The sequence below is a fragment of the Dipteris shenzhenensis genome, chromosome 1 (genome assembly GCF_047967505.1).
Source record: "Dipteris shenzhenensis isolate YYH24624 ecotype China chromosome 1, Dip_SZ_1.0, whole genome shotgun sequence".
NCBI lineage: Eukaryota > Viridiplantae > Streptophyta > Polypodiopsida > Gleicheniales > Dipteridaceae > Dipteris > Dipteris shenzhenensis.
Window position 1 is genome coordinate 22,053,094 of NC_141596.1, and position 27,092 is coordinate 22,080,185.

The window sequence follows — 27,092 nt, forward strand, 5'->3', positions numbered from 1 at the left end:
TTCCTCTCACGTGAAGATCTTTTGATATTCTCACTAGAACTCCCTAGCACGTTAGTAATGACCACGATAGCATTGGATTCTTTTGAATATCCTATGGACACATTTTGATGGAGTTTTTTCCCAACTTCATATGGAACATGTGCATAAGCTAGAGGGCCTATCAAATGACCAACCAAGGCTTAATTCCTATGAATGTCTCTTTTAGTATCATGTTTTGCAAAATGGGAGCATGACTTCTACTCATTAAATATACAATGTTTCAAAAGCTTTTGCCCAATACATCCTTAGAATTTTCTTTTCATCAAGCATAATCCATGCTAATTGTATAATGACTTTGTTTTTCATTTCTACTACTCAATTTTTGTTTTGTTTAGAGCCAGCTTTTTCTATGTGAGGCATAACTTGATTCTACTTTGGAGTGTATTTACATGTGAAATTTTGTTTTATCCCAAGCGGTCTACAAGCATTGAACATATCCATATCCTTCAATTCTTCTTGTATCTTTGTTTTGGTGTGATGTCCACGATTGTGCTTATAAGTGCACCGTAAAATCTATCGTGCCTACAAGTGAACCAAGGACTCTACACATGCCAAGGTAATCCTTCTCTCTCCCCAAGGGGCTGAATTCATGTATAATGATTTGATGGAAGTGAGCAAAAGCAAGTAGACTAAGTATTTAGAATTAATTCTTGGCCTCTTTATAGATCATGGCCATTGAAGCCCATGCTCTGAGGTGTTGGGAATTTCCTAACTTGTGTGCTAGCAAGTGCAACTAGAGAGTTTGCAATGAGATTCTAGTACCATGGCACCAATAAGAGCACCAAGAAGTTGTGCGACTGCGTCAAGAGGTTGAAAAACTAACCACTCAACACAGTCCTTGAATCTTGAGCCATGTAGTAGGCTTGCTAACATGTGAATATTGCATTCATTAAAACACATCCATATGTTTGATACATGGCTGATATGTTCAAATAAGGAATTCACTGGAGATTGGCATGTGGGCATCAGCTACCGTGTCATCGTTTATCAATAACGCACGTGGCACTACCATATCCATAAAATACATGGCACTACCATGTAGACAAATACCTCACCATACTTAACACATGGCAAAGTGCCACCAAGTCATGTGTGTGCTTCATAATTACATTGTGCCACACAAGCGCATCCACGCTTCATAATTACATTGTGCCACCGAATCACATTCGTGCTTCATAATTATATTGTGCTACACAAGCACATCTATGCTACGTAATTATAGTGTGCTACATAAGCACACTAGTATTGTAGCATATGCACACACTTACATTGGCATATAACATACATGCTAGGAACACCCCTCCAAACCCTTATATTGGCATATCACATAGTGCATGCTAAGAACACCCCTCCACTAGTAGATACTTTTATGTGCACAAAAAATCCACATCATCATTTTCATACAATTTGCATTTTGCATTAAAATTGATCATTTTTTAGATTAACTTCATGATTGGACCAGTGTGGCTGGTTTAGCTATGAAATCCTCTACGTTGATTCAGAGATCAAGCTCTGCAAAAGCCAATGCTATAAACTAATTGAGATGTCTTGACTTTGTTACTTTTGTTTTGGAAAGATCTATAGAATTGGTTCAATGCAAATAACATGTCCAAATCATCATGCTTGAAAATCACTTCAATAGTGCAACCAAATTGCAAATAAATACATGTCTCGAATACTTGGTTAGGCAAACTATATATCAAATCAATTGACTTCAATTGGTGAAGAGGCCAAGATTGAAAGATTGGTTTAGATTGTGCTCATTGACCTTGGCAAAAACTATGATTAGTTTGTGATAGCAATGGTCACCAAAGATGCTTCACCATCAATTGAGATTATGTAAGGCATGCTTATGTAAGAATAGTTAAGAAGAGATGGAAGCACTAATATTAAAAGCCGTGATCAAGCCTTTTGTCACAAAGGAAGAGGATTTCATAGAGTGAAACCTATAAATCCTAATAGAGGCAGAGGAAAGTATTCAAACAATCCTAATAGACATTTTAATAAGTATCAATCTTCATAAGCTATAGAAGAGGAAGTAATCAAAACAATACTCCTAGATACAAGAATTTGTCATTACTGTGGAATCTAGTCCATTGGGAATCTTAATGCAATAAAAAACAATGGGATATAGATAGGGGTGGTAGTACAATAGAGTTGGCGATCAATATCAAAATCAAGTCAATCAATATAGATAGTCTACAATTATGCTTATGAACAATATCAAGGCAATTTTGAGGAACAATTCAAACACAAAGTCCTCATTAGCTCTCATTTCTTTGGGAGTTGCACATTTTTGAGTAAAATTATATGAGCAAGGTTTTATGAGCGGTTCAAGATTAGCAATACACTCAAGTAGTGTTTAGTAGAGAAACCACCTTGGAAATTCATTCTATTTCTTCTATCTCTTCATTTTCATCGGAGTGTTTAGTAGAACAAATTTTATAGATTGTCTATTCTATTAAAAGTAACCACAATTAGAAAGCATGAAAAGCCAAGGCAAAAACAATGACCCAATAATTAAATACCGCGCTTCCATCAAACCATAGCTTATTATTCTCCATAGAGTTTTCTTATCACTTTTTGTGGCTCTCATCAGAGGCTTCATCAATAAGAATCAATTATTATTTCACTAAGAAATGAAAATCTACTAAGACTAAATATATATTATAACCATTTTTATCTATAAAAAATTAAATTCAGAATTTAAGACTCTAAATGATATAATTTATAATTTATAACCTTGTAGATGTGTTCAAATGGCCTTCTTCATTCGATTTGAGTGGCTAAATGACTATATTTAGCCATTAGATGTAAAAGTTATGACATTTTTAAGATGTTGTCCAATATAGCTTTGCCGGTGGAACTACCCTGGAAGGCTTCCTACAAATGGCTTTCTTTGGAGAAACCCCTCATGACAAGGGGTAATCAGAGCGTTTCTTCAAACTCTAAGGTAGTTTCATGATGAAACTGCTTCATTCAAATGAGTTTCTTTGGAGAAACACCCCATGAAGAGGGATCATGAGAGGTTTTCTTCAAGTATACTCCCCTATCAGATACGAATTATAAGGGGATTTTCTATGAGAAACCCACTCTACATGTGGGTTTTTTTATCCTTTTCATCCTAGTATCCACCATGTCTCTAACATCATTGTCATTGTTAGATGAAGTTCTCCATCTTTGTGCCAAGATCTATGGATAAACACATATAGTTTCTATGAGAAACATGGTTTTTGGAGCAGACCTAATATGCCTTTTTTTGAAGTAGGAATGTGAAAATTTTTTCCTTCACTCGGACACTCGCAGGTTTTTTCTCAGAAAAGGGCCACCCCCGTTTCTTAATATGTCGTTACAAGAAATAAACTTGATTAGAATCATCAAGCTGCAAAAACTTGGTGGTTTGATTCACATCCAAGCAACCATATGACTCGTGAAAAGGGTTGGCTTTCCATACTACATCCAAATATAAATGCCAAAGAGAATGTGATTATGGGTGATAACCACCTTATAAAATTGAAGGAACTGGTAATATAGTACTACATAGTGATGCATTTATTACAGAAAGTAATGGCGATTGTTTCTATGTTCCTCTTGTTGGTCAAATGACTAAGAATGATATGGAAATTGTTTTCAACAAATATGGATGGACAGTTAGGAAACTTGAAAATACTAACTCTATCATTGTGAAAGGTGCAAAGATTGGTAGAATATTCAAAATTTCATCAATTGTTCCAAGTTAGAGAGCACTTGGTTTACTCACCAACAAGATCAAGATGCCTTGGTACAAGGTCTTCCACAACTTTCTATTCATAAAGATGTCAAGGAATTATGCTACGTTGGCAAACATGCATGGGTAAATAGCACAAGAGACCATTTACAACATCATGGTCTAGGATCTTAGATGCTCTCCATATCATTTACTCTTACGTATGTGGTTTTTCTTCTACTTTCTTAATGGGTAGAGAATCATACTTCATCACCTTCTCTAATGATTATTCCATAAAGATTTGGATATATTTATTGAAATAGAAATTAAATGCTCTCAATGCATTCAAGGATTTCAAATTAAAAGGCAATTAGCATTGAATGTACTAATAATCCTTTTATGAAATTTAAATTTAATATGATAATTAAAAAAAAATCAACTGTTACCTTGTATTAGAAAAAAAAGGTATGCCACTCCTAAAAAAGACCCTGATACAAAAAAGGACAACTCCAATGGGCATGAACCCGCGGCCTACCATCAATATGATTTAAAATTAAAAAACAATATGATAATGTTCAATCTATGATGGGGAACAAAAGATAAAGTGGATTTCAATCAAGCTTCATTATACCAATTTGCTAATCCATGACACCATTGATACTATTGTTTGAGCACTAGCTATTTTGGGGGATTAAGCATGATAGAGGCTCAAGCACCTAGAAAGACCCAACCATCAATGAAGCATACTTCCTCTTATATTCATGAAGCAAAAAAAATTCCACGAGGGCACTTTTGGATACATCAAAGAGAATAGAAATTTGTCATTTTCTAAGATTGCTTTGTGTATGACCTGCCCCATCTACTATTAAGTAGCCAAAGATGGTCAGTAATGACTAACTACATCTCAATACATAGAACAATTCTCACCAAGTCAATATGAAAGCTATGCCAGATTGATGGAGGAAGTCGGAAATTTCCTTGCCAAATGTCATGCAAATATTGAGAATTAGCTTGGTGATGTCAAGCAACAATAAAACTTCTTAAAGGATGGAAATCTTTGAATCACTCCAATAGATCTCATTATTTGCCTTTGTTACAGGGTCCTTGTTTAAAACTTCTATAAAAAGTTATGATACCTTAAAGGTTGATGTCATTTCATTGAAAGTTTGTTAAAGACGGCTTTTGAATGGAACCTACACGAGCTCAAAGTTGCTTGCTACTTTAGTCTCCTCAAGCTTATAGAGGCTATCTAGATAAACATCGTCCCTTTTCACAATGTAACAAAGTTCTTCTTGTATTGACAGATATGGCCTTTGGAAGTTTGCGCTTTATAAAGTAGGAGGAAGTAAAAAATAATAATTACATCATTGACTAATCTACTAGTGACACATTTTGGATTCATTAAAAGAGTCACTAAAAATAGAAATTTACAATACCATTATGGCATACATTGCTGAAAGGAGACTATGGGCCTCGAGTTGAGACATATGGCAATTGTTTGGAGCTCAATTATTTGTTAGCTTATAACAACGTCTTTTCAAAATCTTGACATGATGATGTATGAGGCATTGAGATGCACCACTGGATTCAACACTTTTACATGCCATTAGTTCAAACTTAGCAAATGAAAAGCCTTTATTCATTAATCATTATGGGGTAGTGACCTTGCGATGATGGTTGTCCATGTTAGTTGTGAAACCACTTTAATCTTGTTGTTTCTAAATTAAAAGTTGTCAATATACCTATCCATGGGAGAGAGATATAAGTTGTTCAACTTTAAGCATATTTATATTAATATGTGGGAAAGATATTTAAGTGGGCATTCTTGCTCCACATTAAGCATATTTCTATTAATAAATCTATAGACATTGGAGGAGACATGGCTGCATAAGGATCTTGTTCTCATAATCGTGCCCAATGTTTTGAATGGGAATATAGGACTGTGGAAATTCTGTTGTTAATATTTGTAATGGAGTCATACCATACACTAAGAATTGAATGAGAGCAAAAGTTTAAGGTATCAAGAGACTCTGCCGCATATCCTACTCCTAGCCTTGCAATAAGCTAGCCAGACTCAGCTCATGGAAATATCTAATGACTTTTACGGTTGAAAGTGGGCAACTCAATAAATGTCTTACAACTTTGCCATGCAAGATGCAACTGATTGCTTAGAATAACATGAGGACTACTTTTCAGAGGTAAGACGAATTTTTTTCTTGATAGATTTCTTTTCAAGAGAAATGACAAAGGAGAAGGTGGGGACACATGATGAGATAATTTTAAGGAGTGGGCCAAGTATTGAGGGAAAAAGGTGTGGCTTGAAGGGGGCGTGTGTGGAGGAGAAGAGGGGGGTTGGTGCATAAGCTAAGGACGAGTGAGATTAGTGTGGAAAGAGAGGATTAAGATGCTGGGGCTTTCTCAGGAAGGGGATTACGGCAGAATAGAAGGCGAAAGAAAGGATTAAGGTGCTAATGAGGAGGAGGTTAGTGGGGATTAACGCCAGATTAGAAGTTGAGATCAAGTGTGAATAACTTTTAAGCGAGCCGTCTTCATTTTTGTTGTGTTACCAATTTCTGTTTCGCCTGCAGATGCAGACATAACTCCATCTGCTTGGCTATGCTCCCAGCTCCTTCGGATCCCTAAACAATTTGCTTCATCATCCCCTATGGAGCCTCTTCACAATCCTCCTCCTCCTCCTCCTCCTCCTCCTCCTCCCCCCCCCCTCGACAGATCCGCTTACAACCCCGTCCCCCACGACTCTAGCCATGTTCGCAAAACTAACCTCGTTCTAGAGACCCTTGATGAACTCAAGAACCTCCAGATTGACGTACCTCAGGTACCTATCCCCTTAGCTGCTTTCCTTCACGATTACGCCTCAAAATTCTAATTTTTTTTGCTGCGGACCTCAATCGCTAATTGGATGTACTTCGTCGCTTGCGAGATGCTGTCTGATTGGAAACTTCGTTAGGAAAGGGGTGTTTGTTTTAGAGCTAAATATGGTAATTGTCGAGCGAGCGATCAATCGATCGATCGAGAGAGAAGCTAACATCAAAGCAAGCAGGCAGACTGAGACGCGGACCAAACTTTCGCACTGATCCATCTATCTATTATTATCAATGTGGAGATTCTCGAGCAAAATTAACCTTCGGATTAGGCCAATTGTTCAGAAGTAAAATAAACAGTAATACTCTCTACAGGTTTGCCTTGCAACTACACGCTTCCACACGCACAGAGTCATGTGCTCCTTGTAGTTGGCTAATTGTCTCGCACAGTATGCTCGCATGGAAGAAGGGTTTTGCATAACAGGTTAGAGAGAGAAGGAGTTAGCTCCCTTGCCTGTTCCATCGGCATCAGAGATTCAGTTTTTATTTCCTGAACTTATGAGGGACAGTTTAGGGAGCGTGCACTAGTTTATGATAGAGACACGCTGTGTCAAATCAACCATGAGCATAGAGACACCTATCAACGCTGGCATGGAGGATCAGTTGACATCCGCACTAGGTCGACCTCTGCCCTCAGTACCAAAAAAGGCCAGCATGTTAGCAATGATAAGCGCAGATGCAGCAACAACAATCAGAAAATTCCACTCAGATGGTACAATCCACGAGATGAGAGAAGGGCGGGACCGAGCATTGAAAGAGTGGTACATGAAGTAAGGGAAGACAGAGAGGCCAAAAGAAGAATAGGATTGTGAATTCCTGCTGCTCCTAATTAGACCAGAGATAGTGTAGGTGAACTGATAGTCCGCCAAGCTCAATCTCCAAAGGTATGATGGCAAGAGACCAATCCTTTGCAAGGGAGCGTGCACTAGTTTATGATAGAGACACGCTGTGTCAAATCAACCATGAGCATAGAGACACCTATCAACGCTGGCATGGAGGATCAGTTGACATCCTCACTAGGTCAACCTCCGCCCTCAGTACCAAAAAAGGCCAGCATGTTAGCAATGATAAGCGCAGATGCAGCAACAACAATCAGAAAATTCCACTCAGATGGTACAATCCACGAGATGAGAGAAGGGCGGGACTGAGCATTGAAAGAATGGTACATGAAGTAAGGGGAGACAGAGAGGCCAAAAGAAGAATAGGATTGTGAATTCCTGCTGCTCCTAATTAAACCAGAGATAGTGTAGGTGAACTGACAGTCCGCCAAGCTCAATCTCCAAAGGTATGATGGCAAGAGACCAATCCTTTGCATTTGATCTCTTGTCTTAATCAGTTTGAGAGCTATTTCTCAGAGGTACCCACAATGGACAATGACTGCTTACCGGCTTTAATGAGTCCTTCAGGCGACACTGTCACTAGTGGTACGGTGGCACGCACATTATTGCGATGTTGAGCCAGAAATAGCTAGATACTGTGGAATGAATTTCCTTTACGACATTAGGACACTTTCTTTCACCACAATACTTGGAGACCTAGTTCTTGGAGCTGTCCTAGGGCCCCAATGAATCGGTCAACCGTCTCGCCAACTGATTCATACTTATAGAAAGAGGAGCAGGACAAGACCATAAAGTTTCTCGGTCAGACGTCCAATGGTACGTTCATAGCTTTTGACCCAAAGACCGCAACATGCTTATGAGTTGTCTTAGAATTGAGCAAGGGTCAAGCATGCAAGGTGGCCCTCAACAAGAAGTACCAGGACTTTACCTTTTTTGGAGACTGTAGCTCCAACAACGGAAACAAGGTTGGTAATGGGAAGCAAAGCAATAAGAAGAATTGGATAATAGACAACAATGGCTATGGAGCTTTCTTGGATGCTGAGACACATGCCAATACAAAAAGAAGACCGTTGCTATTATTGTCATATGTAGGGCCACAAGCAGTAGGATAGCCCACATTTCAAGAAGCTTTGTGAGTAGATGGCTATACCAGCTGTGTAGAATCGCGTAGGATAGAATAGATGCATCTTGAAAGAGGTGTGAGAGCACAATGAAACCAAAATGTAGTTCTCTATTATGGATTATGAGAGAGAGGACTCTCTCTTATAGAAAGGGGGAGAAGGTAGCACCTTCCCTACATAAGTGGCAATCAGACCCTACATCAGTGGGAATCAGTCCCTACATCAGTGGGACTGGCCTAAATCAAAGGAACCTTCCATGTGGGGGCCTTTGGCTTACATCATCATTTAGGTCACACACTAGACACATCATAGCACTTGATGTGCCTTTACAACACACACAAACACACATGTGACTCCCCTAGATGCAGACATGCACCATAGAGCAAGCCCTTGATCACACTTATCCCAACATACCCTCCCTCAAGGGTTTGTCTCTTGCAGTGTCAAGGATACATCTAGTCTCATAGTTTCTCATGCCATCTCATGGTGGTCAAGGATAAATCTATGGCTAGGATCTCATGCTAGCAAGGGTTCCCAAGGGTGTGAAGTCAAACAAAGGGATACATAAGACCCTCCAATGGTTATCTCCCCTGCATGTACATGCACACAATGTCTGTAGGAGGTACCATGGAGCAAAACACATACACATGGCCTACATCATATGGTGACCAGAGGTGTTTACAAAGAACACAATAGTTTATTCCATTCATTTTGGAGGACTATCCAGGCAGAGTACCTTGACTTAACATAAAAGAGAGATCTGGAGCATATGTGGAGTTGGTTCAAAAAGCATAATCATCATAGGAGGCCTCATCAACTGAAAGTAAATTGGCAGTTTCTGATTTTGTAGTTGCTTCCTTTTTGGCCTTACAAAATTTTTCATGGTGATTGTTTTTGCCACAATATTTGCAAGGATTGATCTTGAAGCAATCTTTTGAGAGGTGATTAGTCTTCCCACAATGTTTGCAAGGTGGAAACTTGCCCATTTGAGTTTTTATGGCATAGGCTGTGTCATTACCTCTCCGTAGTTCCTTGTGCCTTTCTTCTTCTTGAAGGGCAGTAATAAGACTTTCAAGAGTAGGATTAGGAAGATTTTTCAATGTGGTGACAACATGATCATAATCTTCAGGCATACTTTTGAGCAATACTGCCATTGCATCATCCGTAGTGATTGGAGAGTTGATAGAAGCAAGTCGAGTCATGAGACTCCGCATGTGATTGATATGGGCAGCCAAGGGAGTGCCACTAGCCATCTTCAATTCAAAGAAAGCAATCTTAAGTGACAATTTTGAGATGTGAGAGCTAGCACCAAAAAGAATATCAAGCTTTTGCCAAGCTTCAGAAGGAGACTCCAAATCAGAAATGTGATGAATAGAGTCATTTCCTAAGCCAAGAGTAATAATGCCATAGGCTTTCTCCTCTCTAGCGGGATCTCGTGTCGGGCGTGTAGGAGCTGAGGATTCTCTAGCATTAGAGGCTGTTGAAGCAGGTTTGATAAGCCCCCAGAGGTTTTCCCTCATCAATGCAAACTTGACTTTCATTTGCCATGTGTGAAAGCCTTTACCATTGAACTTATCAATATTCAAGAGGGTAGCCATGAGAGGGTCTAACCCAAAATGGGCTGTGTCTACTCTCTTACAAGGCTAGAAAAAGCTGAAAAGCTTCAAAGTACAAGCATTTGGTGTAGCAAAGACTTGTAACCAAATTCCATAGTAAAAATAATAATGGAAATAATGCTTTAACTTGCATGCTTCATAGAGGTGGCTAAATGAAAGTATTCCAAGCAAATCCAGGTATAGCAACCTAAAGGAAAGTTGTAGCCACAATTGTACTGATGCTATTCAACACTTTAAAGTATGAGAAATGCCAAAGTAGCATCTAATGTAGCACCAAATTCACAACATTGTCAAAATTGTCCAAAACAGAGGCCTTGTCTTGGAGGGCTTGTATCTCACTCTTCAAGGCAAAGAAAAGAGGGCTTTCTAGGTAGAAATAAAGCTGGTATACCAGAGAAGAGCCATTGAAGAGGAAAGGCGAAATGCCACGTCACGTCGCCATAGCCAGGAGCTTGATTGTCCACTGGTTTTTTCGCATTTTCTCCCTCCCTGGTGGACCATTTCACTTCAAATCTGGACAGGGGCTAGCTCATGATGTTGTGCAAGCGTGGCTCAGAGGAATTTCGAAATGGTTGCTCCAGCAAGTCGTATTGCACGAAATGGCGTCACGAAGAAGGCGGCTGTTGCGCGGGTCTGTGGGCACCATTCCCTAATTGCTCTGACGTGGAAGTGTGGCGGGTCATGCAATGGAGATGTGCGATGTGGCTGCACCCTAGTCCAAACCACCCTATGGTGTCAAACTCCCATACGAAGGGTCTCTCCAGCCAGAAGGACTCTGGGAATGGTTGCTTGTAGGTAGAGAACAAGCTCACACAAAATTTTGGAAGGAAAGAGGAAAATGGCATAAGAAGAAGAAGAAGAAGAAGAAGATGACATGGCATAAATGGGCTCAAGGAGGATCATAGTGCTTTGATACCAAGTTTAGAATCCCGTAGGATAGAATAGATGCATCTTGAAAGAGGTGTGAGAGCACAATGAAACCAAAATATAGTTCTCTATTATGCATTGTGAGAGAGAGGACTCTTTCTTATAGAAAGGGGGAGAAGGTAGCACCTTCCCTGTTAGAAAATACCCAACAGAGGGTACACGTAGCGGAAGAGTTATAGTTATGCCCAGGAGCTCACACAGTGTGTGGTGTGGGTGTAGAATCACAGACTTCTTTACTTATGTGCATTCAATAGGTGTGCAGACTCATTAATAGACAATGAACCAATCAGATAGAGAAACCACCAAATAATATATTTCCGTCCACAACTATGGACACAATACAAAAGAGACAGATCCAGAGTCCCACCAATGGTGTGGTCCTCTGATCTTACCACAAAAGTCCTTCTCCTATCTGCTGGCTATCTCTAGACTAGAGTCCGCGTGCTCCACCTCGAGCGTGAGTAGACTTTCCGTCTAGAATGATCTTCTCCACCTTGCTGTCTAGAAACCAGTCTAGGTGGGCAGCTTCCTGCAAGCTAAGTCTGCAGCACAAGGTACTGCTTTCTCCTTCTGACTGTAGGCCCAAAGATAGCCCTGCTGCTGCTCCTTCTGCTGGTGGAATTGCTGCTCCAGATGATGATGAAATGAGGCCTGAATGGCCCCCTTATATAGCCCTCAAGGGCCTGGCCAAAAAAACCGACCCAGTCTGTATGAAAACCGACCAGACTGCTTGGGAAAAACTGCCCTTAAAGGGCTCACAATTCAGGCCTTTTATGGCCCAAACTTCCAGGGCTTTTGGCCCTCCATTCAAGGCAAATATGCAGCCTATAAAAGGCCTGCCACCTCCCCACTGCCAGTCACATTCCTTGCTGCAGATCTGAGCCTGCACTCCCTGCCATGTCTGCGCCTCTGCAAACAGTGCGCCTCCATGTCCTAGATCCTGCGCAATCTGTCCCAGACTGTCTTGCTTCTGCTCCGTACTTTCCTGGCCCTGTGTCCTGCCCTTAACAGTCCTAGATGTGCTGCCCACATGCCAGCCATGATGCTGTCTATGTGGCAGCCCCTTTCTCTCATTTCCTGTTGGGTACTGCCCTAGGGCTCCCTCCCCCATGCTCTCCTCATATGGGGGCACACCCCCTCTCACCGACACATCTCAGCCCAATGCCAATACGTCGATGAAGATGCTCCAGTAACTCCCTGGTCGTAGTCCTCTGGAACCTTTCGGTGTCGTAATCTTTTCCTGGGTTTTCATCCAGTGGCTCCTGCTCCATTAGGTCCGGTTCTGCTTCCGCACACCATCCTGGTACACAGGTCCATCTCTGGTAGCACCTCTTGGTACCACCTCCTTCAGTCGCATTCCCGCCTCTGAACTTGAGCAACCCAGCCGTCACGATCTTCCAGTCGTCCCCCTCATAATGAGTGAACAACCTGGAGTCTTCCAGGCACCATGCTCTGAGGGTTTATTTCAACCCGTCCTTCCTTTGGCAAGGTCTGCAACCAATGAATATTTCCAGATAACCTGGACCACGAACTCTCGCTGAGTTCTCAAGCAGGTACTCTTTTGGCTTCAGTACTCTTTGTCCACCACCTTCTAGCAATCTGCGTCCGAGATTTGAAGAAGCACCAAAACTTCCCCTTCTGCCTTCGAAGAAGGCCAATTCCTTCCAATCTCTTATCACCTGAGACAAATGAAGAGCAGAATCTCCCCACAGCATGCTATAAAGACTCAAATGCAGAATATCAAATACATACCAGACTATTGTACTGCCTGAATGTTCGCTATGAAAGCAAACCCTGTACTTCAATAAGGCACCTGTCAAAATCCTGTGTAATCTTGTACTGTCCCCTTCTGAAGTCCAGCATCCATCTGACCATGGGACCCCAGGGCTTTCCATGGAATCCACTCTCGTGTCAGTGTCAACAGCTACACACCTGGAAGGTATCAAGCGCTCCATACTGTCCTTCACCTTCACAAAGGCATCTGACTCCTCGTCGACCCAACTCTCTATGTCAGACATCCTTACTGTGATTTCGGGATCAACATACCTGACCTCGGTAACACTCGGTGATGTCACCAGGAACAATTCTTCGATTACCACATTAGCTTTGGCCTTTCCCTCTGAATCTGGGTCAGACTCCTGTTTGTTTTTCAGATCTGCCTTTTTCTTTCTGCAGTCCTTTGCAAAATGTCTGGGCGTATCACAATAGAAACATTTCTTCTTGTGCTTCCTCTTCGAAGTCCCCTCGTCATCAGAGTCATCTTTATTGGACTTGCCAGTGTTAGGCTTGCCCTTTCCCTTACCTGCGGAATCCTTCACCAGCATCGCCTTGTCGTCTTTGTTCCCGTTGTAGAGCTTCTCCCGAGCTTCCTCCTGTAGCAGTAAGGGACACAACTCCTCAAATGTCAGAGGTTTGGTCCTTTGTCCTGCTGTCACAGCTGTAACAAAGCTCTTGAAACTCCGAGGCAATCTCCTCAGTACCATCAAGGCCAGATGGCATGAGTCTGTCTTCTGACCAATCGCTGCTAACTGATCCCGCGCCACCTTGACCTTCGTCAGATGATCATGCACCGTATCGCCTTCTTCCATATCAAGATTGTAGAGTTGATGCTGAAGAAGCACGATCCGGGAGGTATTATCTGTCTCGTACAGATCCTTCAGGGTGGCCCACGCCTCTACTGACGTCTCGGCCAGCTGGATATGCGGAAGAACAGAGTCCGCTGTAGTCCCTATGATTATTGCCAGGGCATGGGCATCTCTTTCTTCCCAAGCTTCAAGCTCCTCTCTGTCTACTGCCATGAGTACCTTCCCTTTAGTGTCCACCATGTCTTCCGGCTTCGACTCCTCTCCCGTGGTCAGCTTCCACAACTTCCGAGCCACTAAATGACTCCGGATCTTCACTTTCCAGATCGGGTAATTAGTCCCGTCCAGGTTGACTCTCCAAAGTTAGGGATAGTGAAAGAGAGAAAACTGGAGGAGGAGGAAGGGATAGCAGGGGCTGAAGAGGCTCTCGACATCTCTGCTGTATATACCGCACAGCAAAGTCAACCAAACTCAAATGCAGTAAACCAGAACTCTGAACGCACCTGACTGAACCTGAGTCACCCTCCTTCTCGCAAGGGCACAATCCTCCAGTCGTGGAAGTCGATTCCCTAGAGCTTCTGAATTAGGGTCGTCCTTCAGCAAGGTCCCTGCCTTCAGGCTCCCACACCAGTGAGCCTCCTACTTGGGCTCTGATACCATGTTAGAAAATACCCAACAGAGGGTACACGTAGCGGAAGACTTATAGTTATGCCCAGGAGCTCACACAGTGTGTGGTGTGGGTGTAGAATCACAGACTTCTTTACTTATGTGCATTCAATAGGTGTGCAGACTCATTAATAGACAATGAACCAATCAGATAGAGAAACCACCAAATAATATATTTCCGTCCACAACTATGGACACAATACAAAAGAGACAGATCCAGAGTCCCACCAATGGTGTGGTCCTCTGATCTTACCACAAAAGTCCTTCTCCTATCTGCTGGCTATCTCTAGACTAGAGTCCGCGTGCTCCACCTCGAGCGTGAGTAGACTTTCTGTCTAGAATGATCTTCTCCACCTTGCTGTCTGGAAACCAGTCTAGGTGGGCAGCTTCCTGCAAGCTAAGTCTGCAGCACAAGGTACTGCTTTCTCCTTCTGACTGTAGGCCCAAAGATAGCCCTGCTGCTGCTCCTTCTGCTGGTGGAATTGCTGCTCCAGATGATGATGAAATGAGGCCTGAATGGCCCCCTTATATAGCCCTCAAGGGCCTGGCCAAAAAAACCGACCCAGTCTGTATGAAAACCGACCAGACTGCTTGGGAAAAACTGCCCTTAAAGGGCTCACAATTCAGGCCTTTTATGGCCCAAACTTCCAGGGCTTTTGGCCCTCCATTCAAGGCAAATATGCAGCCTATAAAAGGCCTGCCACCTCCCCACTGCCAGTCACATTCCTTGCTGCAGATCTGAGCCTGCACTCCCTGCCATGTCTGCGCCTCTGCAAACAGTGCGCCTCCATGTCCTAGATCCTGCGCAATCTGTCCCAGACTATCTTGCTTCTGCTCCGTACTTTCCTGGCCCTGTGTCCTGCCCTTAACAGTCCTAGATGTGCTGCCCACATGCCAGCCATGATGCTGTCTATGTGGCAGCCCCTTTCTCTCATTTCCTGTTGGGTACTGCCCTAGGTCTCCCTCCCCCATGCTCTCCTCATATGGGGGCTTACAGATGGGGAGGTGACCTTTCCAACATTCCCTACATAAGTGGCAATCAGCCCCTACATCAGTGGGAATCAGTCCCTACATCAGTGGGATTGGCCTAAATCAAAGGAACCTCCCATGTGGGGGCCTTTGGCTTACATCATCACTTAGGTCACACACTAGACACATCATAGCACTTGATGTGCCTTTACAACACACACAAACACACATGTGACTCCCCTAGATGCACACATGCACCATAGAGCTAGCCCTTGATCACACTTATCCCAACAAGCTGGCCTAGTGATCTCTTCTCCAGTAAAGACAATTTTGGTTGTCATCGAGGAGATCGATGATCAAAAGAAGGGGGAGCCTCATGTGCTTCCCAACATGTTCTAGTTCTGTGGCTAGATTGTGGTCAAAAGTTCCTCATCTTGGGAGATTCTGAGAGTTAAGAGAACATCTTCTCTAGCAAAGCAGCCAAGCACACTCGCTTCTTCTTTCACCCACAGATACAATTGCCTTGAATGGAGCATTCATTGGCCAATATGTTGAAAGCGGCACAGAGACCAAATCAGCCATGAGTGGATTGAAAGGTACACCAACTCATGTGCTTGAGTATGTGAGGGAATGCGGGATTGGGTTGCAACTTCCCCCCTCCGTAGAGGGTTTCTATTGTTTATTACTTTTTCCCAATAGGTTGAGATACAACTATTGCCAAAAGGCTGAAGTAAAGGCTGTAGAAAAAAAGGGCTATCCCTTCTTGTAGCATGGACATAGAGAGAGGTGGGCTGCGCCTCTTCTCATTTTTCCCGTTGGATGATCAAGCCCCTAGGGGGCTAGTCCTCCTGGATCTGTTGAGGCTAGTGAGAGAGCTCCCTTGCTCGTTACACTTACGTAGGCGTACGTGTGACAACATATTTTTATACTATGGTCTACACCCACTGTTGGGCGCTGATGATGTCAGTGGGGATGTCATAGTAGCTAGTCCTTGCTATGCGTGATGGAGTTTATGGTTTTCAATCTTATGAGTGACTATCATGAGATTGAAACTGCACTATGTTGTGTTTTTAGAGGATGAATGTTCCTGGATTCATCTAGGTATACTCATGGCGAAGGACTATTAGCTAGTGCCATAGCGGAAGTCTAGAGCGAAGTGGCTTAGCTCTCATTATTGTTGATTGATTAGACTCCTCATCGATAGCCTGCAGGTTCGAGTAGTGACACGTTATCCTTGAGGTGGATCATAGTGTGGTATGGTATGTTGTGGTTTTGTATCACTATCTAGGGCTTGAGAGTGAACTCTAAACTTTCAGCTCGGGGCTGATCCAGTCTATTTCTGGATCTATGGCTTCGGAGGTGAGCTTAATGCTTGGCTAGCAAGCTTTCATCTGTTTTTCTAATCTTGTGTTTTTCTAGCTTGATGCTTTATGAGAATTGGTTTGGCGGATGGGAACTTAACATTGGTATTAGAGCCAACCTTGGGAAAGCAATCTAAAAACATGAGGATCACTTAGTGCCGAGTGATTGTGGGGTTGAGGCTTGCAAAAAAATCACATTTGCAAGCAGGTTGGGCTGCCTAGCAATTGCAATTTGCAGGACGGCTCATCCTGCAATTGCGATTTGAAGGTGCGTAAGCTACGATTTGTAATCTGGGATGCTTTGGTGATTGTCAATTGTCATTAGGAGGGTGATAGTGTATTGCAGTTTGCTGCGAAGCTGCCTCAGGTGGTGACAAATTGTAGGAAATGACCTTTGGAAGTGAATGCTAGCATTGTGGGATTACACAAGCATTTGCGAAGTAGGCTTAATGCTCAGGTAGGGGGATTTGCTAGTGGAAGTTGTTGCATGCTTTGTTGGCTGTGATTTCCACACAGGGATGTTGTTTACAGGCTGCGTGTTGGAAATTGGGATTATCAGGGTCTCCTGCCCACCTGTGATCCCCCAAATGAGGACATGGGGGAGGTAGACCAGCAACACAAGGGAAACGCCACATAGGCAGAGGAATGGGCTGCTGCTATGGGGGCAGATATGAGGGAATGTGCAGGGCTGCCACATAGGCAGCATGCAAGCTGCCATGTGGGCAGCATAGAGAGCAAAGTGAAACAGCTCCTAGTAAGTTAGTCGCCACTAACCTAGGGGTTCTAGGATCTCCTCTATCTCTATGCTAACTTGCAAGATCAACAAGCGCCGGTATACAAGCACAGGGGCACCTTGGGTAAAGGCTACAGCCTAGTGTGTCATCACCCATCCGTATATCCCTCAGGATCACCCCCAAGCTAGAGGCTAGGCAACCTCCGTGTTGGAAAGGTCACCTCCCCATCTGTAAGCCCCCATATGAGGAGAGCATGGGGGGGTTGGACCTGGGAACTGATTGAAGGCCACATGGGCAGCACTATGGCTGCCATGGGCAGAGATCAGAGAAAGAAAGGAGCCACTGATGTGGCGATGATGTCAGCAACAGTACGGGGGATGCCACGTGGCTGCACGGGGCTGGAAGGAGCCTCGCAAGAGGCAGAACCAGCAGGGCAGCACAGGCGCCTGCGTATGGCTGGTGGAGGGGGAGCCAGCAAGCCTGGTCGGTTTCAGAAAGGGCTGGTAGGGCTGGTCAGAGCCAGCCTACCAGGACTGAACCAAGGCAGGACAGGAGGGGCTGGACCCTGCAGTAAAATGGAGGGCTTTATGCCCTGGATCAAAGGCATGGAAAGGGCAAGTAAAGACCCTTATATAGGGACCTGGTTGGGCTGGTAGGGGCAGCCAACCAGGTTGGTTTTTGTGCAGCAGATTGGTCGGCCATTGAGGGGCTGCCAGTCGGCTATTTTGACCAGGCCTTGGGCCTATAAAAGGAGAGGCCCTGGGCCTCACAAATGATCCAACAGTTCAGCAAACAAAGGAGAAGACAGGAGCAGCCTGAAGGCACTCCCTTGGGCCTCATCCTGGAGGTAGAGGAGAGTATAAGGTGTGCTGCAGACTGTGCTGGACCTTGGCTGTCTTCTAGGGCAGCAAGGTGTTGTGATTGGGACGAGGAGTCTACATACGCTCAAGGTGGAGCATGCGGGCTCGGTGTTCTAGAGATATCCGGCAGACAGTAGAATTACCTTTTGGTAAGATCAAAGGACCATGCTTTGGTGGGACTTTGGATCTATCGCTTTTGTATTGTGTCCATAGCTTTGGACGGAAATATATTCTTTTGGTGGTTTCTATATCTGGCTGGATCATTGTCTATTTACTAGTCTGCACATCTATTTGATGCACACAAGTTCAAGTTTGTGATTCCACTGCCCACACACACTATATGAGCTCCTGGGCTATTCTATCAGTCTTCCGCTGTGTGTACCCTCTGTTGGTCGATTTCTAACATGGTATTAGGTCGGCACAGTCTTCAAGACTCGCCTGCATGTGTAGACCTTCAAGGTTGTCACGAGGACGTGAAATTATGGGACTTTTGATTTGCGACTCCCATAATTTGCACGTGACTGCCTTGAGCCTCTGGGGCGCAAGGGTCCGGCCATGGGGTGGGACTTGGGGAATTAAGATTCCTAGTGGACCCTTGGAAATAGTTAATGTGCGCCCAGTTACTAGGCAATTAATTCCTGGGGCCAAAGTGTGCAACAGGGGGACCAAAAGAGTGGTGCAATAAAAAATTGCTATTTTTAGCACAGGACTACAAAAGGGGCCCATGGCTCTTATTTTGAGTTCAGTTGGCCAAATCAGTTTCAGAAGCAGTCAGATCATCAGTTGTGACCTGCTAGGAGTTGGTAGAGCAAAAATCGCAGATTTTCAGGAGCTTGCCAAGTTAGGGTCTATACCAGCACATCCAGGACCTGCGAGGGAAAACGCACCAGATCCAAGGCCTGTTGCAGATTGCGATTTTTGCCAGGGGTGTTTGCTACAGATTGCGATCCAGTTTCCAGGTCCTCCGGGCTGTGCCAGGTGACTGCGTCCTTTTTTGGTACTGTTTCCAAGTATTTCCGGGCTGCTACAGGGATTGCGATTCGTGAGAGTGCTCTCAACGGAAGCGGAACGGAAGAGGGAGAGAGAGAAACAGAGAGCCACACAAGTTTTTGGTGGGTGCAGAACACCCTAATCTTCTTTTTAATTCATTTATATATGTGTTTGAGTATTGTACATAACCGGGTAAAGGCACAGTGACCTTTAACCCCCACAACCTCCCACTTAAAGGACAATGTGCCTTTAAGGGAGAACAACTAGTGAGCATACTATCCAATGCCCATCAATACACGACAATACTCAAACCGTTGACTAGGTAGACTCTTCGTCAGCATATCTGTAGGATTATCATCTGTATGAACCTTGACAAGCTCTATGCGCTTGTCCTCAAGTACCTTCCTAATGAAATGGTACTTGACCTCAATGTGTTTGGTCTTTGTATGAAAGACCGGATTCCGTGCTAGCTGAATAGCACTCATGGAATCACTATGCAATGTCGGTACACCTGTATGAATCCCCAAATCTCCCACTAGCCGATCAAGCCATATAGCTTTCTTGCAACCCTCTGTGGCTATAACATACTTAGCCTCTGTGGTAGACAAAGCAATGCACTTCTGTGCGCGAGACATCCACGACACTGTACCACCTGCAAAGGTGAACACATAACCAGAAGTGGATCTCCTACTATCCACATGCCCGCATAGTCTGAATCTGTGTACCCAAGTACACGCATGTCTCCTCTACCAAAGCAGGTGCACATCTCCTTGATACCCTTCATGTATCTCATGATGCACCTAACTGCCTTCCAATGCCTCTTTCCTAGATTAGCCATATACCGGCTAACAACTCCCACTGCAAATGCAATGTCTGGTCTAGTAGCTATCATAGCATACATAAGACTTCCAACCGCTGATGCATAAGGAACCTTGGCCATCATGGCCCTCTCCTCATCTGATTTGGGACTATCTGTATGACTCAGTTTCACATATGGAGGCAATGGAGTACTCACTGCTTTCCTCCCCTCCATATTGAAACACTGCAATACTTTTGTAACATACTCCTTGTGTGAAAGCCAAAGGAGTTTTCACGCGTGATGCGCATACCAAGAATATGACGTGCAAGTCCCAAATCCTTCATATCGAAGGCCTCATGCAACTTGGACTTTAGCATCTAGCTCATAAGTATTCTTGCTAGCCAATAGCATATCATCCACATATAGTGCCAGGAGTATCAGGCTATTATCCTTAGTCCTTTTAGTGTAGAGGCAGTGATCAATTTCACTCCTTCTAAAACCCTGGGACCGAATGAAAGCATCAAACTTCTGATTCCATTCTCTAGGTGCTTGCTTAAGACCATAGAGACTCTTCTTCAGCTTGCAAACTAAATGCTCTTTGTCCTTTTCTTCAAAGCCTTCTGGTTGCACCATGTAAATTTCCTCATGCAGATCCCCATGCAAGAAAGATGTCTTGACATCCATCTGCATAAGCTCCATATCCTTTGCTGCCACTAGGCCAAGCATGCATCTAAGTGTGGTCATCTTCACAATCGGAGAGAATATCTCATCAAAGTCCACACCCTTCTCTTGCTTGAACCCTTTAGCGACCAAACGGGCGTTGTACCTAGGCACATCATCACCTGTGACCTTCATCTTGTAGACCCATTTACATGGCAATGCTTTCTTTCCATGTGGCAAAGAAATGAAGTCCCAAGTCTTATTCTTCCTAAGTGAACTCATCTTTGATTGCATAGCATACTCCCACTTGCGTTGATCTTGGCGCATCATAGCCTCTCTGTAGCAAGAAGGCTCCTCGCAATCAGTAAGCATCACATAGTCTAGCCCTGGAACAAACCTATCAGTCGGTCTAGACACTCTAGATGATCTTCTCAAGGGCATTTCAGCTTGCTGTCCCATCTGCATATCAGCCACATTTGGCTCATCATTTCCACCAATAGATGATCCATCATCTACCCTTGATTGTATACCTGTGGGAGTACTTGGTGGTACCATTTCTTGCACATTTGGTGCATGGACAGCTTGCTGTCTATCAACACATGCAGGTGGATTCACGTCCTGGAAAGTGATTCTCCTCATTTCCACATCCCTCATGGGTGCCTTATGCATCTTCTTCTTATTGAAGACTACATCATGGCTGCATATGATCTTCTTTGCTTTTGGATCCGAGAGACGATAGCCCATCTCTCCACTTTCACCATAACCCAGAAAGATGCATTTCCTAGACTTAGGATCTAGATTCTTTCGAAGCTCTTTTGCCACATGTGCATATGCCTCACACCCAAATATACGCAAATGAGAGTAAGAGGGCTTCTTGCCACTCCATGCCTTTTCAGGAATACCACCATCCAAACTCTTACTAGGTTATCTATTGATCACATGCACTGCAGTCTTCATTGCCTCAGCTCAAAAACCACAAGAAAGACTTGCATTGGAAAGCATGCATTGCAACCTTTCTTGTTTTTGAGGAAGTGCATCTGAGAAACAATTCTGAAAATGTGAAATAAAAGAAGCCCTTTCTCTATCTAAAGCAGAAAGAGTAGAGCCTTTCTGAATTGGTTGGCTGTCCTCTTTGACAAAAATCAAGTACGCTGAAATATGACACTTTATTACATTGGAAATACAAGAAGCGGAAACTATAGGGATGGACTCCCTTTTCAACTTTACATCAAGTACATGATTTTTGCCTCTATGAGTTAAAGAAATCTTCTTGTTTCTCATCTGCACGTCAGCCCCCACCCTGTACATCCAAGGCATCCCAAGCAAAGCATCACACTTTGGCAAAGGCATAATGTAGCAGTCCTCTGCATCCTGATATCCCTGGATATGCATCCTCAACTTGCCAATGATAGGAGTGACAGGTGTGTTGAGTTAAGGGTTGGCCATATCACACATGCCGGATGGCCCCATTTCCTCAGGCTTGATGCCAAGCCTTCCTGCCATATCAGGAGTTATTAAATTCGCCTTTGCCCCAGAATCAAAGAAAAACAAACAATGCTGATTTCTGATTTTTCCCCATGCTCTGCACATCTTAGTCTTTTTCGTTTCTTCTTCATCATGTGCATGTGGCAAACTCCCAATCACGTCTGGTAGAAGTCCTGCGGTAGGTTTAGGCCTTTTGCCCTTCCGATCAGCCTGTTTATTGCCATTCTTATCATCATCTGACTTGTCTCTTTTCTTGAATGGGCAATCATAAGAGCAGTGTCCCTCTCCTTTGCATATAAAACATTTGTTTTGCTCCATGAGTGACTTTTTCTCTTCATCAGATAACTTGGTACGGGGCTGTTTATTAGGCTGTCCACGCCTTTGACCAGCTTTCGAAGGGGAGGGAGAGGGGAAGCCATTGGGCCAAACGGAAGTCGAGGAATCCAAACGGCTGAGGAGTTATGAAGAAAAACGGAATTCAGCTGAAGGAGACTGAAAAACCAGTCCAAAATCTCAACTAAGGGAGAAGATGAGAGAGAAAACCACACATGTGAAGTTTAGAAGGCCGAGGAAGGTCCAGGAATGGCAAAGGAGCATGTAGAAGGTACTAGAGCCACCTGGAACTCTAGGGGGGGCCACTGAAGGTACATGGCCCTCTAGGGGGCCCATTAAAAATGCCACATCATCATTTTCCAACAACCACTCTCTTAATTCCTTGGAATGCCTTTGGGCCTAGGGATTAATTACGCTTATGTGCTAGGCACCATGCCGCGTTTAATTACACATTATTAAGCCCATGCTTGGACTTTTAAAACCAAAGTTGTCACGGTCTTGTAGTACATTAAAGTACTTAGAATTTCACGCCCCCGTGACAGGATGAGAGCTCGTCAAGTGTATGTTTAGTCACTCGCTGATCTGGCGTCTTTGGAGGGTGGGTCAAGGTTTGACAGACGGCCTCTAGTCAATATGGGGTTTTGTCTTATTAAGATGTATGTGATTTGCGGTTGCCCGGGACCATGTCTAGTATTTGGCTTCATGAGCCTGATCATAATATGGTGACCTTGTGCTCAAAAAGTGAGACGCATTGGTCTGGGTAGTTAATTACCCAGCTCATATCCATGTAAACATGAGCCAGCAAGCAATGGTATTGGCTTCAAATCTTATTGTTATTAAGTCACCTCATTGGTACATGCTTCTCTATTTCCAACTCATGCTTGTCTCAGAGTGTGCAAAGCCTTAGATCTTTGCGCTGTCGTGTGGCTGCAGTCTCACATCTTGTTTCAGTTTGGCAATTGTGAATCAAGGTGCTAAGTTGACCCATGGCATTCCGTACTGCATTGGAGAGGTGGATCTATAGGTTTTTTGGTCCATCCTCACTCAAAGGGAGGAAGCTCTCTGTACAAGGCCTTTGTATCCTGTTTTCTGCAAAATTCCCTTGCAATTTTTCAGTTAAGAAATCCTAATTGATAAGAGTTGCTAAATGATTCACTATTTATCTGCTAGGCTTAATGTTTCCATGTTTTAAAGGGTTGCTTTGCATTGGTGAAAAGTATCATTGTTTATTTACTCTTGCCCTTGAGAATTCCTTCCTCATTTGAGAAAGGATCGAGCATATGCATTTACCTTTCAGATATAGGTGGAACTCTTTTTCTATATGGAAAAACATATACAGAGATATTCACGCTGCCTTTATCCTTTGGATGGCTGATGCCAAATGTTCTGGATTCTAGGATTGTTTGGTTGTGATGACTGTGCCAGAGATTGTGGCATAATAACATATACAAATAGGGCCTTTTTCAGCTATCTTTCTTTCTTGAATTATGCAGAAGCGAGGTTTGAGGAAGCTCTTTGCATATGTTGGGCCAGGATTCCTTGTTTCTATTGCGTACATGGATCCTGGGAACTGTGAGTAATGAGCTGATTTCACTTTTATTCCATATAAACAATGTGCATACGTGAGGATCTCTGCATTAACAGTCTCCACTTGGTTGACAATTGTAATGAGGATAAGTAAGGAACATGATTTCACTGACCGGATCTTGGGGTTCTGCAGTCGAAAGTGACCTCCAAGCAGGAGCACAATTCAAGTTTGAGGTAAAGGAAGTTTTCTGTGTCTCTCTTTTTTCTCTCTCTGAAATAATGGTGTAATAATTATATTTAAGCGAAAGAAAAGACTGGTGGCTTGGAAACCTGCATCCACTAGTACAACATTAAAAATTTCTTATGGCATGCAAATTATTTAAACAGCCTTCAAGACCTTGATTTTATAAATAGGGTAGTTGTGATCTGAGTTACTGTTCTATGGGACGGATGATGAGTCATAAGCCAGGTAAATAATTTCAGGCAGCCTGAAGATTGTATACTTAAGCTCCTTGTCTTTGTACATTTGATTGTACTGTAAATTCTCTAGCTCCTGGGTTTATTTTGATGCTCATTCTGTAGTATTCTTTGCTCTCTCTTGCATGCCAACAACCCATGATCACCCTCTTGCGCTGGAGATGACAGTGATGATCTTGCAGCCCCGCAAAGGGGGTTCCATTGGTGTGGTGGGCTAACCGTACATTCTGGGGCTTCAACTTCTCTGCTACAGGCGAGGAGACATGGACCTCCACTCTTGTCAAATGCATGATGATTTTTTTCGCATGATGGCAAGTGGATGGGCCCCCAGGGGCTAGATATTTGGCTCGCATGGTGACTCAGCCTTTTTCCAGCTTAGCTTCTCTCTGGAGAGACCTGGTGTAGGCTTGAGCATGGCAGTGATCCGCGTGGGTCACACATTGGTCATTCCATCACTGTGCAGCCAAGCTTGATGTGGAGGTTTCCCTCTTGATGAAGTGGGCTTTGATGGTGGGAGTAGAGGCGGTCACGCCCCTTGTACGCCGTCGTATAGATACGGACTACTCCCCCTCAAAACCCCCTCTGAAGGCACGGAAGTCCGAGATTGTAATACAGGCTCCTACGTATAAGAGAGCCCTGTTCACTGACGCTTTAAACTCATGAGTTGGACCTTTGTGAGTTGGAATATGCACGGGCTCCATGACCGGGCATGCGGCCAGCCACAGTTCTGATACTTTGTCAGGAGTTGCAGAGGGCCATGGTAGGACGAACAATGGATTTTCTTTGGTTCAGGAGCATATGTTTTCTGAAGCGGACATTGGCTGCTGTCACCACCTCCTCTTAGGACTGGGCCCATAGGTCTGGTCTCTTGCAGTGTGTCAGAGTGGAGGGGTTTGCATTTCAGCCTCCAGGCGGTGGCCCCAGAGTTCTACGATCAGGATGAGCTGATCATAGGTCGGGTAGTTTGGATGGGGGTCTGCGTGAAAGAATCAAGGATCGGGATCCTGAATGTGTATTCACCGGCGCAGTGATACCAGGGACATACTTTTTGGAGACATCTGGCAGAGTGCCTCCCGGATATTGACTCTTGGATTATTGGAGGAGACTTCAACAGTCTGGAGTCCGGGGAGGACAAGCAGGGAGGAGCCTCCTTCTCAGAGATGCTAGCAGCAGAGAGGAGCAGTTGGGAATGTTGGAATGGTCACCTCCCCATCTGTAAGCCCCCATATGAGGAGAGCATGGGGGGGTTGAGCCTAGGGCTAGAGAGACTAACACATGAGCAGCAGCATGGCTGCCATGTGGGCATAAGAAAAGAGAGAGGGAGGGGGCTGCCACATGGGCAGCACCTCACACAAAGAGAGGAGAGTACCTGGCAGAAGGAAGCTTGCCTCGAGGGCAGATCTGGTAGAGAATGGCGATGGCCAGTTGGGCGAGCATGCAAGGTTCTTCCCGGGCAGCCTCAGCCATGAGGGTTATATTCCTCAGGGAATGGAGGGGTTTCCCCTTTTTCTTAGAGACTCCAACAGGGTAGAGGTGGCACTACTGGATGGGGACCACATTTAGGAGGCCACTATCTATGGGAGAAGAGCCTTCCTCCTCCACCTAAGCTCCCCTGCCACCACCTTGTCACTTGTGGAGTAGAGACCTATTCTCCTTGGTTGCCAGTTGGTATCCCTATTTCCTTGTTGCCATGGATTCATTGTGGAGGACATGGATTGAACACATCACGTCCCTCACTTCTAGTGATACTTTGATTCCCGGGGCTCCCATGGGAGTATAGACACATTCTTACTTTTCGTAGAGTCCATGGCTTCAGTAGTGGTAGATGATGGTGTCCCTTAGCTTAGGATGGGGACTGTCAAGGACAGAGCAGAGCAGATCTGCGCAGCATCTCCAGCCTGGAACAAAGGCGCGATGAGGTCAGCAATGGTACGGACTTGTAAGGGTACACACAGCACGTGTACGGGTAGGACATGATGCCGGCAGAGGGCTGCAGCATGGCGGGGGTCTGTGGGCAGGTGTACGGCCTGCAATAGGGTCTCTAGCAGCAGCAAAGGGCAGCCTAGCAGCAGCCCAAAAGGGCCTGGCTAGGGCCCTTATATAGGGCTGGTTGAGCCAGCCAACCAGGCGACCGGCAGGTCGGCTGGTTAGGGTTGGGCCAGCCAACCAAGTCGGCCAGAGGGGGTTGGTTCATCCCCTTACTGGGTCGGCCATTTCTCAGGGCCATTAACATCGAGAAGTTGGAGGGGAATGCAAATTTCTCTTATTGGAAGAAGCAAATATATAATGTGTTGGTCCAGAAAGATCAAAATATGCCTATCAAGTATAAAGGGATCAAGCCCGATGAAGTTAGTGACCTTCAGTGGGAAACCATGAATGAGAAGGCCAAGAGTACCATTCTTTTGACCATCTCTAAGAAGATCTACTTCAATGTAGAGAATGAAGCCACCGCTTACAGCATATGGAAAAAACTTGAGTCCCTTTTCAGTAAAGTGTTTTGGTTGAAGAGGCTTATGAAA

General features: G+C 44.2%; 1 protein-coding gene across 2 annotated transcripts in view; it reads left to right on the forward strand.

Annotated features, from left to right (window-relative positions):
• Positions 1-6,111: 6,111 nt before the first annotated feature.
• Positions 6,112-27,092, forward strand: part of LOC147905539 (metal transporter Nramp6-like) — a 54,242-nt gene continuing 33,261 nt past the window's right edge. Inside the window, exons 1-4 of one of the 2 annotated variants that reach the window (XM_087373208.1) lie at positions 6,112-6,227; positions 6,334-6,581; positions 24,063-24,141; positions 24,290-24,330. In XM_087373208.1, coding sequence (XP_087229334.1) covers positions 6,411-6,581; positions 24,063-24,141; positions 24,290-24,330 — 291 coding nt within the window. In that variant the 5' untranslated portion in view covers positions 6,112-6,227; positions 6,334-6,410. Of the gene's footprint in view, positions 6,228-6,303; positions 6,582-24,062; positions 24,142-24,289; positions 24,331-27,092 lie in introns of those variants that run through there. The other variant, XM_087373213.1, reaches the window with a different exon arrangement.